At 44.6% G+C, this 17337-nt stretch overlaps 2 protein-coding genes across 3 annotated transcripts in view; one reads left to right on the top strand and one right to left on the bottom strand.

Moving 5' to 3' along the window:
* Positions 1-232: 232 nt before the first annotated feature.
* PHF5A (PHD finger protein 5A) lies at positions 233-10759 on the bottom strand. 2 transcript variants are annotated; one of them, XM_022596839.3, is made up of 4 exons: positions 10603-10759; positions 10150-10173; positions 9483-9649; positions 233-977 (listed from the first exon to the last, which is right to left on the bottom strand). In XM_022596839.3, the coding sequence occupies exons 1-4, from the start codon at positions 10652-10654 to the stop codon at positions 888-890; spliced, it is 333 nt and encodes a 110-aa protein (XP_022452547.1). In that variant the 5' UTR covers positions 10655-10759; the 3' UTR covers positions 233-887. The 2 variants fall into 2 exon arrangements, with proteins under 2 accessions (XP_022452547.1, XP_022452549.1); XM_022596841.3 differs by lacking the exon at positions 10603-10759 and adding an exon at positions 10483-10566.
* Positions 10760-11120: 361 nt separating this feature from the next.
* ACO2 (aconitase 2) overlaps positions 11121-17337 on the top strand; it is a 51972-nt gene continuing 45755 nt past the window's right edge. The window contains exon 1 of the mRNA XM_022596833.2: positions 11121-11229. Coding sequence (XP_022452541.1) covers positions 11194-11229 — 36 coding nt within the window. The 5' untranslated portion in view covers positions 11121-11193. The remainder of the gene's footprint in view (positions 11230-17337) is intronic.

Here is a 17337-nt window from a genome sequence, read left to right on the forward strand (position 1 = left end):
AATGTGAGTATATATGCACTTTGTGAAACAAATCAACCAAGTTCAGTTCTCCTAACTCATTCGAGTACATTTTGTCTCATTCCCTTCACCATTACTGGAAGCCATCTCTTCAGTTCAAAATTCAAGTTGGACAGGAAGGGGAAACAGCAAAGTTTCTAAAAATAACTTTGGTTTACCTATCATAAAAGGCATGGGTGGTTTTGAATTCCAGTAGTAATAAGAGAACAAGGTGTTTAATGAATCCCAGTACCTTTATTTTGAATCACAAATTCCTGGGTGACTAAAATTCCTAGGGTTAAAATTAAATTGGGAAGGGGCTGACTACCAGAAAATAAACACCTACTTTATGAATACAATAGCAACAGAAAGGGTTTCCAATTTTTAGAAGAAAAATAACATGAAGCAGCACCACCTGGTGGGTGTTACAAGATGAAATGCCCACATTGACTGTTCTGAGAACCCCCATCGCACTGCAGATGTTTCATCAAGGACAGCTGCCATCAGAGCTGCTGCAAGGCCATGCTTCTCACTGCAGCTAGCCTCACAGTCAGCTCCTCAAACAGAAGACTGAAATAATATATCATTCCTGTTTTAGAAGCTTTTGGTGTACAGAACTTCTCGATGTGGATTAACACAGCCTTGCTTCTTGAATTTAAGGAATGCCATGAACCAATCTATTAATTTGTCTGTGGTACAGTCTGCCAGAGTGCTCTGCGAAGAATCTTTTTTTCCATTCCTACCATGGCTGGGTGAGAGGAGAGGAAAGGGTGGAAAGGGGCCAGTGTACTAATAGGCAATTCAGGTGATGCTCTGTGCTCCATTTCCTTTCTGTAGGCATTTCTTTTGGCAGCTGCAGCAGCTTGATGGGGGAAGAGGCAGCCCACCAATCACCTCTTCTTGAAGCCATATTTTTTGCGTTCATAGAAGAGATCTGTCTTAGAGCTCCCCAAATTGACAATCTTTGGGCAACCATCTCTCTGGAAAACAGAACAGATAAGTTGTTAAAAGTCTCTGAGCTTGAACTGAGAGGGATTTAAGATAAAAATAACTTCTGGATTAATGGTTTAGCCATTCATCTTACCAGTTCAGTTATCCTATTTGATCAATCAAGTATTTACTAAACACCTAGAATTTGCCCAGGGCCTGTCCACCGTTTATCCAGTGGCCTGCACTTATAATGTTGGATTCTTAGCCCACTTCTGTTACTAATATGATATAGTGGAGGTAGAATCTAAAACTCTTTAAGGTGTTCAAAGGATTTTCTCCAAGTGAGAGGTAAGAAATGGTAATAATCATCTACAGATCAAGCTTCCTAGCTCTCTTTCACTATCCCAAGAAAGGAGAAAATACCAAGGGAAAAAAAACTAAAGACTTTAGGAAATAGTACCTTACATTTCAAATATCGTAAGAGAATACTGAGTTTGGTGTGTCCGTATCAATTCACTTAACCGGACACATGGTCTTGGGGGAAGAGTGCTCCTGTGCCAGAGACAGCTGTTGACGGCTCATACTCTGATGTGTAGTGACACCTTCCCCTGGCCGTTTTGTGAGCTTGAGTGGTTTTAGTGAAGCCCTTGGGAAGCTGTGTTTTGCAGGAATGATGACTCCATCAGTTGATTGGGGATGATGGGAGGAAAACTGGGGGAATTGCTACTGGAAGAAACCTTAGATCTCAGGATTTTATTAAACACCCATGTCAAAGGCAGCTGTTTCCTGTGACACTGGGCTATAGAATGAATGAATGAATCAAGTCCTTAGGCATCTCTAATGCCTAATTTCTAATTCAGCTGATTTCTCTTTTTGGGGACTGATATCAACACTGTACAAAAATCTCTGAAACCACACAAAGCCAACACTAACATTTCATTATTTTCTAGAAAACATGTACCATGTATTACACTGAGAACTACCATCTGTGGAGTTTGGTGTGCTAAGCAAGCCAGGTTGTGGGCCCGGCCCCACCAATGGCTTGCTGGGGGAACTCAAGTAAGCCACGTAATCTGTACTCAAAGTCCTGGTACAAACGTGGGAAGAGCTGCCTCTCCTGGCCCCAGGTAGCCTGCTATTAAACACGACAGTGCTTTAAGCTCTTTAGGGATGCTTTGAAATTTTATGGTATTATGATAGCCTGTTCAGGCTTACTCTGCCTCACTGACTTGTGTGACTGTGGGCAAACCACTTCTGTCTGGATTTGTATCCAACTATAAGGTGACTGGATCAGGTCAATGTATATGAACTGTATTTATAGGGCCCTAGAGAGTCCTGAGAGGTGCCAGGTGACAGTAGGACTCACCCCCCAATCTGTGCAGCTGTGTTCTCACTCATATTAAGATTGTAGGGACTTCCCTGGCGCAGTGGTTAAGAATCCACCTGCCAATGCAGGGGACGTGGGGTTCAAGCCCTGGTCCAGGAAGATCCCACATACCTCAGAGCAACTAAGCCCATGCACCACAACTACTGAGCCCGCACACCTAGAGCCTGTGCTCTGCAACGGGAAGCCACTGCAATGAGAAGCCTGCGCACCGCAACGAAGAGTAGCCCCTGCTCACCACAACTAGAGAAAGCCCGCGCTCAGCAACGAAGACCCAACATAGCCAAAACAGACAAACAAACAAAAAAGGTTGTAGGCTCTGGAGATAGGTCACCTGAATTTTGAGAAGTTATGAACCTCCTTGTGTCTCTTTTTAGTCACATATTAAATGGTAGAACCGACCTTACAGAATTAAGAATCAATATACTTAGAACAATGCCTAGCATATAGCCAGCCCTTAATAAATTATAAGAAATTGCCAAAAATAAATATCAGCAATTGCATGATGGTTCAACCTAACACACACACACACACACACACACACACACACACACACACACACACGCGGCTTCTGTGTAAGATACTTTTTGAAGATGGGACTCTGCATGTTAAAAAGTTGAAAAAAAAATCGGAAAACCAACGCGTTGGATTATTAGCTCTTTGGCTTTTATGGCATTTTCTCTCACTGACTTATAAGTTTCCTGTTTTCTTGCCTAAACTCCTGTTTTTTATTTTCTACACATCTCCCATGGGTCTCGTGGTTGTTCCCAAATTCCACTAATGTTGTGAAGAGGTGAGGATGTGTGCATCGGAACTGGCTGGCTTTTGTGAATATGCCTGTGAATGGAAAGCATGAAAAGGAAGATGGAAGGACTGTTAAGAAACCTTGAGGGCTTCCCTGGTGGTGCAGTGGTTAAGAATCTGCCTGCCAATGCAAGGGACACAGGTTCGTGCCCTGGTCCGGGAAGATCCCACATGCCGCAGAGCAACTAAGCCTGTGCACCACAACTACTGAAGCCCGCATGCCTACAGCCCGTGCTCTGCAACAAGAGAAGCCACCGCAATGAGAAGCCCACTTGCCGCAATGAAGAGTAGCCCCGCTGGCCGCAACTAGAGAAAGCCCGCACACAGTGATGAAGACCCAACGCAGCCAAAAATAAATAAATTTATTTTTAAAAAACCAACGCTAATCATGTACCAAAATATAACATACAATGGGGAAATATGTACAGAACCAAAGGCAATTTAAAAATTTTGAGATCAGAAAAACATGATTACAGAAAATGCGTCCACATCTCCATCTCTTACAATTGGTAGCAAAGAATTATGAACAGCAGGCAAGACCTGCCTTATTAACAGAAACTAGAAGATGAAACTTCGTTCATTCTTTCAGCAACTGTTCAATGAATACCTACAATGTAAAAACCAGACTGTACACTGGTTTGAGACCTTAACAAGACTATCATGTATTCTATTTGAAACTTTAATTTTAAAGGCTTTTAAGCTCTCAGTAAATGTATCCATAAGGTAACAGGGATTATTATTCAATACTTCCTTTTGGTGGAGATTTCCCCATAGCCACACACAGCATGTTAGTAGCAAAGCCAAGACCCGAACCTGGGCTCTCTACCTCCCAGTCTGGCGTTTTTTCTAACAGGGCTTCCCAGGGCAAGAACCAAAACTTTCCTGTGGTTTTGGAAGCTGTAGAGCATGGTAAACTTGTGAATTAGCTTTGAAAAGTATCAAATAACTTTTGTATATATTTGACTGCTCCGCTGTTTACTTAAATAGGGAGAAGAGAATGGTAGAAATATCAAGAGAGGGAGGGGCACATCCTTACCCACCCTGAGAAGACCAAGACCGTGAGGCGGTCAGACTAAGTGCTCTGAGTCAGACCGTGCACCCTCAGTGGGGATGAAAACATCTTCGCTATTATAGTGGTTTGCGATCTGAAGTTTGTTCTTACCCAACAAAATCTTACTCCTTAGCATTCAGTTCCTCTTTTTGTGGAGAAAATGTAATTAATTAATTAATCAATCAATTTTTAGGCCATGCCGCGAAGCATGCAGGATCTTAGTTCCCCAATCAGGGATCAAACCCGTGTCCCCTACAGTGGAAGCGTAGAGTCCTAACCACTGGACTGCCAGGGAATTCCCAAGAAAATTTAATTTAAATTAGATTTTAACTTTTCTCCTTTGGGGGGACAATAATGGGGGAAAAAAGGGTTGAGAAACTGAGTTAGATAGACCGGGGTTCTAATCCCGTATCTGCCACTTATTAGTCATGTGACCTTGGGCTAAGATGCTTAACACCTTTAAGCCATTCGTTTCCTCATCTGTATCATACAGAACTTTTGGAAAAGAATGTCCAGCACAGTACCTGGTACATAGCAAGTGCTCCAAAGATATTAGCTACTATTTTTCTTGTCTTCTTGTTGGGAGAGTTAAAGAAAATGGTTAAGTAAAAGGCGTAAAAGAGTCAAGGGCGAAGGGAGATCAATATGATGCCACACATAAGAAACTACAAATTGGGACTTCCCTGGTGGTGCAGTGCTTAAGAATCTGCCTGCCAACACAGGGGACACAGGTTCGATCTCTGGCCTGGGAAGATCCCACATGCCACAGAGCAACTAAGCCCGTGTGCCACAACTACTGAGCCTGTGCTCTAGAGCCCACAAGCCACAACTACTGAGCCTGCATGCCATAACTACTGAAGCCCATGACCCTAGAGCCCATGCTCTGCAACAAGAGAAGCCACTGCAATAAGAAGCCCGTGAACCACAACAAAAAGTAGGCCCCACTCACTGCAACTAGAGAAAGCCGGTGCGCAGCAACGTAGACCCAATGCAGCCAAAAATAAATAAATAAACTCATATTAAAAAAAAAAGTGTCCCGGCTTCCCTGGTGGCGCAGTGGTTGAGAGTCCGCCTGCCGATGCAGGGGACACGGGTTCGTGCCCCGGTCCAGGGAGATCCCACGTGCCGCGGAGCAGCCGGGCCCGTGAGCCATGGCTGCTGAGCCTGCGTGTCTGGAGCCTGTGCTCCACAACGGGAGAGGCCTCAACAGTGAGAGGCCCGCGTACCACCAAAAAAAAAAAAAAAAAAAAGTGTCCTTTGGGACACAATCAAAGCCTCACTTTATTTTTTACTTATTTATTTATTATTTTTTACTTATTTATCTATTTATTTTTGGCTGAGTTGGGTCTTTTGTTGCTGTGCACAGGCTTTCTCTAGTTGCAGCGAGTGGGGGCTACTCTTCATCGCGGTGCGTGGGCTTCTCATTGCGGTGGCTTCTCTTGTTGCAGAGCATGGGCTCTAGGTGAGTGGGCTTCAGTAGTTGTGGCACATGGGCTCAGTAGTTGTGGCTCGCGGGCTCTAGAGCGCAGGCTCAGTAGTTGTGGCCCATGGACTTAGTTGCTCCGCGGCATGTGGGATCTTCCTGGACCAGGGCTTGAACCCGTGTCCCCTGCATTGGCAGGCGGATTCTTAGCCACTGAGCCACCAGGGAAGCCCAAAGCTTCACTTCAGATAGGACAAAGTATTTCTTTCAAAAAAAAAATGGACTCCCCTGGTGATGAAGTGGTTGGGAGTCCGCCTGCCAACGCAGGAGAGGCTGGTTCGAGCCCTGGTCTGGGGGGATCCTGCATGCCGTGGAGCAGCTAAGCCCATGAGCCACAATTACTGAAGCCCACGTGCCTAGAGCCCGTGCTCCGCAGCAATAGAAGCCACCGTGATGAGAGGCCTGCACACCGCAACGAAGAGTAGCAGCCAAAAATAAATAAATAATTAAAAAAAAAAAAAAGCAAAGAAACAAATGGTCCTCTGGCAGCAATGCCCACAGATATTGTCCCCAAATCCTGAGTATTCTTTTTTTTTTTTTCTGTGCGCGGGCCTCTCACTGTTGCGGCCTCTCCCATTGCGGAGCACAGACTCCGGATGTGCAGGCTCAGCTGCCATGGCTCTTGGTACCAGCCGCTCTGCGGCATGTGGGATCTTCCCAGACCGGGGCACGAACCTGTGTCCCCTGCATTGGCAGGCGGACTCTCAACCACTGCGCCACCAGGGAAGCCCCTGGGTATTCTTGAAGCTTTGAAAAACTATGGAGAACACCCAGCTTAGTTTACTCGTCTAATTCCCTTATAAATTATGGAAGTTGCAGGAAGAGAACAATAACAGGGGCTGCTTTGGTTGCAGGAAGATTTATGCATAGGAAAGTCTTAGGTACTTAATCTACATGATGATCTGTAAGGCTGAGAGGCTGGATCATATCACTGGACTGTTTTGTGTTCGTTGGAAACTACTGCTGAGTAAATGTGAGCTAGATACCATCTCAGATATCCTCAGAACATTCCTGTACACGTGAAGTAGAGGAAGTGGTGACATCTAGAATAATTCTCAGGGATAGAATGGGGCACAAGGATCCAGAGAGATCAGGTCACATACCGCATGCAGAGGAATCAGACAGCAATTAACACTTATTAAGCACTCTCTGGTTGCCAAGCATAAGCCAGATAAGAACTCTAGCTACAACAAAACAAAACAAAACCTCTAGCTACAACCATGGAAAGGTTCAAGAAAATGTTGTCCTTAATGGACTCTTTAGCTAGTTTTAGCTAGTTTAAGAATTGTTTGTAGTTTCTCTTCACTGATATTGTCTCACCGTGGTATATAGGCTATAAATAATTACCAAACACCTACTATATACCATACACTCTGTAGGGGGAACCCTATGCATGATTTACAGAGGTAGCAACAAAAATGTGGACCATACTTACAGTACATGCCAGGCAGTACACCAAGAACTAGGGAAAAGGGGAGACAAATACACAAACCAAGGTCCTTTCTATAAAGGGAGTGGATCAGATCAAGCAGGATATGATTTGACAGTCAAAGGTAAATGCAAATCACAGTTTAGGACAAGAGGATGTTCAAATCACCATGTGAAATTATGTTTCTGGTACTTTATCTATGACCTTTCTCATCTCCCTAAATAACAGAAGAATTAATGATGTTAAGAAAGTTTTATCTGGTCTGATATATCCCACTTATTAGAGACAGACAGGATCCAAATGTAAAGGTTGCTGAGGTGGCTGAATTGCTTCTCAACACAGGCGCATCCCATCAAAAGGACTTATGAAAGGGGACTTCCCTGGTGGTGCAGTGGTTAAGAATCCACCTGCCAATGCAGGGGACACAGGTTCGAGCCCAGGTCCGGGAAGATCCCACATGCCGCGGAGCAACTAAGCCCGTGTGCCACAACCACTGAGCCTGCGCTCTAGAGCCCGTGAGCCACAACTACTGAAGCCCGCGCACCTAGAGCCCGTGCTCCTCAACAAGAGAAGCCACTGCGATGAGAAGCCCGCGCACTGCAGTGAAGAGTAGCCCCTGCTTGCCGCAACTAGAGAAAGCCTGCACGCAGCAACAAAGACCCAATGCAGCCAAAACTAAATAAATAATAAATTGGGTTAAAGAAAGAAAAAAGGACTTATGAAAGGACACCACTAGGTTTAGTCAGATATATTGGACTTGCCACTTATCAGCTGGGTGAAAGGCTGTAAATGGAGATAATAATAATCCCTATTTAACAAAGCTACTGTGAAGAATAAGAGAGATAGCGTGTGTATGTGTGTGTATCTGTGTGTATGCATATATATATATATATATATATAAAACTACCTACTCTTTGCATAAGGAAATATTAAGAATTATTTATCTTTTGGGAATTCCGTGGTTAGGACTGTGAGCTTCCATTGTAGGGGGCCTGGGTTTCATCCCTGGTCCAGGAACTAAGATTCCACAGCCAGGCAATGCAGACAAAAAAAAAAAAAAGGGGCTTCCCTGGTGGAGCAGTGTTGAGAGTCCGCCTGCCGATGCAGGGGACACGGGTTTGTGCCCTGGTCTGGGAAGATCCCACATGCCGCGGAGTGGCTAGGCCTGTGAGCCATGGCCGCTGAGCCTGCGCGTCTGGAGCCTGTGCTCCGCAACGGGAGAGGCCACAACAGTGAGAGGCCCACATACCGCAAAAAAAAAAAAAAAAAAAAAAATTTTATTTTTAAAGATTTTATTTATTTATCTATCTATTTATTTATTTGGTTGCATTGGGTCTTAGTTGCCGCACGCGGGATCTTTGTTGCCATCTGCTGGATCTTCATTGGGGCATGCAGCATCTTTTAGTTGCAGGCTCTTAATTGCAGCATGCAAACTCTTAGTTGTGGCAAGTAGGACCTAGTTCCCTGAGCAGGGATCAAACCCGGGTCCCCTGCATTAGGAGAGCAGAGTCTTAGCCACTGGACCACCAGGGAAGTCCCAAGAATTATTTATCTTTTGCCTTACGCCTTATCCTAGATTAGGTAAGCAGATACCTTATACTAGCCTATTGGTAATGTATCACAATTCCTTTTATTGTGTCATAAGAAGAATAAAAGCTGATTCATGGGTTTCCCACCCCTCTCCCCAAAAAGCCTACTTTTGGTATAGACCTACATCCCTCTACCCTGGCATCTGGCTCAAGAAGTTGAATAACTAGCCACTGCCACCACACAATGTCAAGGGGCAAAAATGTCATAAGAATTGCAATCAATTCTGCAAAATCAAACCAAAAGCATTCTCTAGCCACTTACAGCTGAAATCAACTTGAATTGTCCCAAGTTCAGAAGTCACCACATCCACCCAAATAGTCCTTAATGATAGTTAAGAGAATTACTGAGTGGCTATTACACACCATGCACTGTGCTAGGACTTAAAAATGCAAGATATTGGGAATTCCCTGGTGGCCTAGTGGTTAGGATTCTGGGCTTTCACTGCCGTGGCCTGGGTCCAATCCCTGGTTGGGGAACTAAGATCCCACAAGCCAGGGGGGGCAGCCAAAAAAAAAGATATTATTTCTGAATAAAAATAATGAGAGAAAAAAAAATAACGAGAGAGAGAGACATCACAGGAAGAGAGGGCTTTCCAAATTGCTAGTGCTGACAAACATTTGCTTCTCTTGCATTTTTGTCCTTGATGCAAAATAAGTGCGTTTTGTTGGACTACATCCAGTTTGGCTCACAGACCTTGAAGAAATTATAACCTAGATGACTAGATGAACATAGTCATCTACAGGCCATAGGAGTGGATGGCAAAGTGTTACTAAATACAAGGAAGGATCAGATGAAAAGCTTAGTATATACTCACATCTTTCTCCTGGATGGTGCACTCCTTACAATAATAGGCATCCGAAACCCCGGGCCCTCCACAGATCACACAGCGTCCCTGGTAAGAGCCATAGTTACATTCATCACATATGCGCACCAGGGTGCAGGGACGCACATAGGAGTCACAGATCACACACTTGCCATCACCTGTGAGGAAAAGAGAATGAAGTTATGCCCACTTGCAAGTACTTCAAGTCCTTTGCCCTCCTCCTGTTAATGGGGAAATACACTGGTCTTCTGATGGTGACTTTAGGGCCTGCTGCTTTGGCATCACAAAACTTGGCTTACCTAGTGTCCAGCTCAATCTCCACAACACACAGGAAAAGTCAATCAACTAATGGGTAAAGAGCTTAGAATAGCACCTGGTAGATAAGTCTGTATGATTAACTGGCAGAACGCTGTGTGTGTTGGGGACGGGGTCATGCTACTTCTGGTCCACAGCTAGAGATTTTTCTCAAATTAGTGTTTAAAATGTGCAAGTTGGAGTGGGGTGGTGGCCTTTAGTTGCAGCCTGGCATTGTGTTAACATGCTTCCAGTCACATCTACTCAAAGCCCTCTTAGTGGCACCGTTGGAAATGCCCGTTGGCTGGCTCCACAGAAACTGAGTGGGACGGGTGGGCTGTCTGGGGAGGCGTGTTCCACTCACATTTTTCACACAGTCTTCCAATGGCTGCAAGATGAAAGACGGTAAAGAGTACAATTAGGATTAAGGTTTTGACGAAGAGGGGACAAACATCCTCGAGCTTGAGGTGGGGACAGGAGCAGGGACTGCAGTGAGCCCTGAGGAAGTCTTTCCATCTTATCCTCATAAACTTCAATCCGAACCAAATCCACACCCTCCCGAAGTCCCTCTCAGGTCCTGGGCAAACTGAGAATTTCTCCGGACCCCATCCCAGCAGCCCGCCTCCGGCTCCCAGCACGCACGCCCCGCCCTCTTTTCATCAGAGACCATAAACCCACGCGCTCCTACACTACCGACCGTGAGGCGGGAAACGTAGCATCCCCGAGGCAAGAACCTAAGGAAGTGATGGGAACCCCGGACTCCTCAGGTTCTAATACTATCCCCACCGAGACAGTCGGGGGCAGGAGGCCGTCTCACCAACACCAGCCTGCTTGCGGCAAAAGATCAAGTCCGGGTGATGCTTAGCCATAGCTCCCTCTATGCCACCGGAAACTTAAGGAACTTCCGGCCGACCTTTAACCTCCATTGTTCCTGCCTCCTGGTCGCCGTGATTGGTTCTCTAGGCTTCCATCAGCGTTTACAATCTTTGCACCAAGCCCCGGTCGTTCTCGCGCGATCACATTTCAAAGACAAGTTTCCGTCCTAACTGGGGAGTCAGGTCCTGGCAGGTGCATGAAAGTCATCAAAAAAAAAAAAAAAAAAAAAAACCTTTCGAGATCTGAATGGAAGATACAAATTGAAAAGTGCAAAGATGAAGTTTGCACTTCGATAAGACATCCTTGTTCCCGGTATTTATTTCCGCAAGTGCTTTTATGCAGCTTTGTCCTCTCCCCTGTAGGTTCCTCACACGGGAGCTCCGCCCAAGGCGCTCGCAGGACTCGGCGCCTCTGGGGAGGCCCAGCCTTCACTGTGTTGCGTTTCTATTCAGGCCACGCCCCCTGCCCGAAGGCTTTAAGTACGCCGTGTGCACGTCATTTTCAAGCGACCTCATCTTTGTCAGTGCACAAAATGGCGCCTTACAACCTGCTGGTGACCCGGCTGCAGGTGAGAGCGAACTGAGGGCCCTCTGGGTTCACGGGGGCGGGGTGCTTCCTCCTGTGCTTGCGGCTGTGGGCGAGGCAAGGCGAGGCGGGCCCGACGTCCGCCTGGCTTTTCGTGTACCTGTCCCTGCCTTGGGCCCTTCGCCCGAGGTCAAGGCGTCCCCGGCTCAGCTCTCCCAACCTTGTCTCCGCCCCGCTGGAAGCGTGGGTCTCAGAAGCGGCGGCCAGGTGAAGAGTGGAGGCACCTCTTTTGAGGGCCGCACTTTCTCCCTTGTAGGGTTTCTTTTTCTATTTCTTTTTCTTTTCCCGTTCCTCAAGGTCAGGACAAGGTGACTGGGGGGCGCGGTGGTTGTTGAGCCCGCTAGGTCCAGAGCCCGAAGGCCTCACTTCTCATCTCTCAGCAGCAGACCCTTGCTAGCCAGGTGCATCCGTGGTTGCCAAACCTGAAGTTTGGAGGAAAAAAACTATTACCTATTCCATCTTGTGGGGATCCTGCGGAACATATAGCCAGGAGTTCGAGGGGGCCTTCCGTGCCCAGACGTAGTAATTAGTAACGATAACTGTAGTCTCTCACCTTTGCACAAGATTGCAAGACTTAATTCCTCATCATGTCATTTGGTTCATATAATCATTTGGTGAGATGACTATTCTCATTTGATAGATGATGAAACTGCTAGAAAGTAGGTAAAAGTTCCTGCTGTCTCTGAGTGTTACCCAAGTGCTGTGGCCTGAACATCTGCCCTACTATCCCTCTGTTCTCTGTTCTTGTTCATGTCAGCCTGCCCTCAGAACTTTCTGAGCCCGAGTGTGATCCTGGAGCTGACATTTGTGTTTGTGAGAGTACCAGAATGGAGTATTTTGAGCTCATAATTAGTTGCTTTTCAGTTACTAGATGGGAGGGTAAAAGACTCAACAATTTGACCTTGACTGTCCTGTTATGAACCATCTAGAAAATTGACTGTGACTGCCAGATGTTTTTTCACTCCTAACTTGACAATCCTAGGAAGGTGTTATACTCAGATTCAATGTCAGGCATGTATTTCATTAATAAAAATAAAATGAGCAAGCATTTATAGATATTCTCTGACAGCCTTTTACATTTAACTTTGTGGTTCTACTTTGGATCAAGTAGCACAACTCTGATTACAGAATTGAAAAAGAAGTTTTGTACTGTACTCTCAAAAAGTATTGTGTTACCAGAAGTTTTTTTTTTTTAAATCACATTGCTTAAATTTAAACCATATGGTTTAAAGCGAAATCATCATTTATTTTATGATCTCTAAATTCTGGGCAAAAAAAGGGATTTGCTAATTATCTCTTTAGATCTTTTGATTCTCCAGGTTAACAAAGTGGAAATAGTGTTTCTTTCTGATCCTCCTGACCCATGATGTAGTGAAGTTAGGCGAGATTATTTGATAAGATAAATTATTACAGATTTATTGAACTTGGAAGAGAGGACTGATATCACAAAGGATCTTGGAATGCATGAGTGTTAGACCTGTGTAGGAAGAGATCTGGACTATAGTTTATATTCTACCCAGTGCAAGTGACCTTGAACTTAAGAACTGAATCCCAGTTTCCTCATCTGTCAGTTTGGGATTATGTTCATTGACAAACATTTACTGAGTTTTTGGTGGCCGGCTTCCATTCATATTGTTATGATGATTGTTATAAAGTGATGAGAAAGTAGAATATATTTGTTTATGATCATCATGTTGTCCAACTTCCTCTTTTACAGATAGACAATCCAAGACCTTGAGAACCTGGGTCTCCTTATTTGTTCATTTAGCTAAGATGAATGAACAGCATTATACCACACTGTCTCCTAATAGCCAGGCTGTCTTAAGTAACGGCCAGCTACCACTATGCTCTGAAAACCTTGTAAATTTACCTCTTTTGTGTTTAGCTACATTTGAGAAGTGATGGTACTACTTTAGTTGTCGTGTCTACAGAACCTGGTCTATGCATTCAATTTATTACTACCTTATTCACCACATATTTACTGAGTATCCATTGCTTCCTCTGGATACAGTGAAGCAAAAAAAGCAGACAATTTTTGTTCTCGTGAAACGTCAGTATATTCTAATGTATTCTACTGCAGAGGACCTTGGAGATCTTTCTCAGCTAAAGTATTTTGGGCAGAAGACCAAAGGTCTTGGTTGGACCTTGGCTGGACCAAAGGTGAAGGTAGATGATAGAATGATGGCAATTACTACTACCACTAAGAGTAGCTAACATTTACCTTAGTGTGCCGGCAGTCTCACATGATCCTGTGAGAGATGGCAGATTTATTAGCCCCATCTTATAGATGAAGAAACAGGATTAGAGCAGAAACATAGTGTAATGGCTAAGAGCATGGATTCTGGCATCACACTATCTTATTTGAATGGTGACTAATACTCACTTGCTGTGACTTTGGGCAAGTTACTTCACCTCTCGATGCCTGTTTCTTCACCTGTAAGATACAGATAATAGTATATCTGACTTATCTAATAATCATAGTTGCAAAGTATTTAGAACCCTGCTGGCATCTAGTAAGTGCTATATAATTGTTTGTTAATTAAATTAAAGTAGACTTGTCTAGGGCCTTATCACTAGTTGTTAGTGGATGTGATTTGAATCTGCTCCTTTCTGACTCCCAAGGCTGAGGTCCCAGCACCTGCACTATAGTACTGCTTCCCTTTGGCATCAAGACTCAGCCTGTCAACCAGGGTACCATTAATGGTCCATAACCAGAAAACAGTGCTCTTTAAAGTGTTCTATTGTTTGATAGTACCTGCTACCAGGTAGGAAGATAGAAACAGTGAAGAAAATGGAGGTGAAATTTTTGAAAAGCCACATTTACTCTCTGGTTTTTTAAATTTTGTGTAAATGACCACGGATGGTAAATAAAAATGGTTGGGCACTTCCAGATACATTTTAGATTTTGGTTTTGCCTTGAGATACTGGGATGCTGAGTTCTCATCCTGTGACCTTGGGGAAGTAACGTAACCTGTTGCATGTAAATCTGAAACAGCAGTTAACTACAAAGAAGTCTGACACATCTGCAGAAGTTATAAGTGCCTGTATAAAGTGCCATGTTTAAAAAAAAAATCTTGCTTTGAATTGGGAAACAGGTCATCCCTATTCGCTATGGTACCTTCTCAGGTGTCCTATAGTCAGCTGTTGATTTGAACTGAATGAATGAATGAATGATTGAATGGATGAGTAAACAAACTTCCAATCTTAAATTTGGGCAGAGGAAGAGGGGAGCACACCATTGCCTTTTTTAAAAATTAATTTATTTATTTTCGGCTGTGGTGGGTCTTTGTTGCTGCGCGCAGGCTTTCTCTAGTTGTGGTGAGCGGGGGCTGCTTTTCGTTGTGGTGCATGGGCTTCTCATTGTGGTGGCTTCTCTTGTTGCGGAGCTCTAGGCACGCGGGCTTCAGTAGTTGTGGCACGTGGTGCACGGGTTCTAGAGCGCAGGCTCAGTAGTTGTGGCACGTGGCGCACGGGCTTAGTTGGTCTGCGGCATGTGGGATCTTCCTGGACCAGGGATCGAACCTGTGTCCCTGCATTGGCAGGCGGATTCTTTTTTTTTTTTTTTTTTTTTTTTTTGCGGTACTTGAGCCTCTCACTGTTGTGGCCTCTCCTGTTGTGGAGCACAGGCTCCAGACACGCGGGCTTAGCGGCCATGGCTCATGGGCCTAGCCGCTCCGCGGCATATGGGATCTTCCCGGACCAGGGCACGAACCCATGTCCCCTGTGTCGGCAGGCGGACTCTCAACCACTGCGCCACCAGGGAAGCCCCCACCATTGCCTTTTGAACCAACTGTTCCTAAAATGTTTATTGAAAGCTTGCTATGTGCCTAGCACTGTTCTACACACTGAGAGTGTAATAATGAACAGGAGTAGTGGAGCTTGTAGTGTAGTTCTGGGGAGACAAAATAAACAAGTAGACAAGAAAATTGTAGTTATGAAGTGGGACAAGGAAGATAAAACCGAATAGTGTGGTAGAGAGAATAGGCGTGAGGATGTGGCATGGCTTTAACTGGAGTGGTTGGAGAAGGCCTCTCAGAAGAGGTGACATAAAATGATAAAAAGGCGGCCCTTCAGCATTATGGGAGGGGAGACTTGAAGTAGAAGGAGCAGCATGTGCAAAGCACCTGAGATGGGTCTGAGGGTAAGAAGTAAGGCCAGTGTGGCTGAGGTGATGAGAGGAAGGTCTGAGCAAGAGGTAGGAGCCAGGGTCATGTCGGCTCTGGTAAGGAAACTGGGTTTTACTCCAAGTGTAATGAAAATCCACTGGAAGGTTTTAAACTGTGAAGTGACAGGATCTGATTTATGATTGAGAAGAATCATTCAGGCTGCTGCGTGGATGATGAACCACAGAGGGACGAAGGACCACAGAGGGACGAAAGAGGACGCAGGGAGACCAGTGGGGCCTGTTGGAATTATCCAAGGAGTGTTGAAGGTGTCTGGGACTAGGGTTCTGGTAGTGAAGATATTTTGGAGGCAGATGGGTTGGATGTGGAGTGTGAGGGACAGGGAACAGTTAAGGATGACTTTTAGGTTTGGGGCCTGAGTAACCGAAGGATGGGTGAACTCGAATTCAGTAGTCATGTGTTTGCATAGTACTTGCAAAACTTAGTCAGGAGCCGAAGCTCCTTTATAAATTCAACAAGTATCTGTATTTCACAGGTGAGGAAGCTGGATGGGGTCAAGTGTCTTGCCACAGGGTCCCTCACTTGAGTATGAGCTTCATGTCTGAAGTGAGCCCTGTTCATCTTGGGCATTATTCTGCTACCTGGTGTCTCCAAGAGGGTCATCTGGGAAGTATTTAGAATGAGGATTGGGGCTTGAGCCGTCTGTCTTCATTGGCTCAGTGTTCTTTGACACACCTTATTTTCCCAGCAGGTGGTTTGGAAGGCAGTGGTAGGCTCTGGGCTTCTCAGCATAAAGGAGGGGAGGGACTGCAGGGAGGCTGCTTTGTGGGGCGGGGAGGACTTGGATGAAGTTTGTCAAAAGGTACAATCTTCTGGTTATAAGATAATTAAGTATTAGGGATGTAATGTACAACATGATACATATAATTAACACTGCTGTATGTTATATATGAAAATTGTTAAGAGAGTAAATCCTAAGGGTTCGCATCACAAGGAAAAAAATATTTTTCTATTTATTTGATTTTGTATCTATATGAGATGATGGATGTTCACTAAACTTATTGTGGTAATTATTTCATGATGTAAGTGAAATCATTATGCTGTACACTTTAAAACTTATACAGCTATGTCAGTTATATCTCAATAAAACCAGAAGAAAAAATTTTTTAATAAAAATAAACCAAAAAAAAAAAGGCAGCACATAGAATATCAGGAACCTTTGGAGACTTCGTCTACCACATACTTACCATGTGGCTTCGAGCAAGGTCTCTACCCTCTGTGGCTCTCAGGTTACACATCTGCAAAATGGGACAATTCATAGCTACCCTCCAATTAAGAAGGGTCCTGAAGGCCTAATAATATTTGGAAAGTTATTTTTTCTAAATATTTATTTATTTTTTTTTTAATTTTGGCTGCCCCGGGTCTTAGTTGCGGCACGTGGGATCTTTAGTTGCGGCATGTGGGCTTCTTAGTTGCGGCATGCGGGCTTCTTAGTTGCGCATGCATTCTGGATCTAGTTCCGCCACCAGGGATCAAACTCGGGCCCCCTGCATTGGGAGTGTGGAGTCTTACCCACTGGACCACCAGGGAAGTCCCTGGAAAGTTCTTTGAACTCTAATACACTATAAAAATTTGTGAATAGTTTATAATGTTATTTTAGGAATAGGCCTTTTCTAATACTGAGACAAAGGACAGACTTTTTCCTTAGATTGTTCCAGAATGAACCTGTAGAAGCCTTTCTTTATTTAGGGGATCCTAAAAGGCATGGAGAATGATTTTCTTGGGTTCATTCTGCAAAGCTTGGGCCAAAGGAAAGGGCACCAGCTTTGCTGTGTGGCCCTGGGCAAAATAGTTACGTTCCAGAGCCTCAGTATCTTCATCTGTAAAATGGACACAGTATCTTCTGCCTCTGAGTATTAAATAGGACTGTGTATACTTGGGGGAAATCTGATGCAGGGTATGGGCAC

Source organism: Delphinapterus leucas, chromosome 11 (genome assembly GCF_059928025.1).
Source record: "Delphinapterus leucas isolate spDelLeu-1000000601 "Yukka" chromosome 11, BTC_Dleu_Yukka2, whole genome shotgun sequence".
In the NCBI taxonomy this organism is placed as follows: domain Eukaryota; kingdom Metazoa; phylum Chordata; class Mammalia; order Artiodactyla; family Monodontidae; genus Delphinapterus; species Delphinapterus leucas.

Bases quoted from the DNA above. Each gene is read 5' to 3' on its own strand.
- PHF5A (XM_022596839.3), bottom strand. From the start codon at position 10,654: ATGGCTAAGCATCACCCGGACTTGATCTTTTGCCGCAAGCAGGCTGGT. The intron at 10,174-10,602 runs GTGAGACGGCCT...TTCATCTTGCAG, and splicing joins CCGCAAGCAGGCTGGTGTTG to CCATTGGAAGACTGTGTGAA. The intron at 9,650-10,149 runs GTGAGTGGAACA...TTTTCCTCACAG, and splicing joins TGGAAGACTGTGTGAAAAAT to GTGATGGCAAGTGTGTGATC.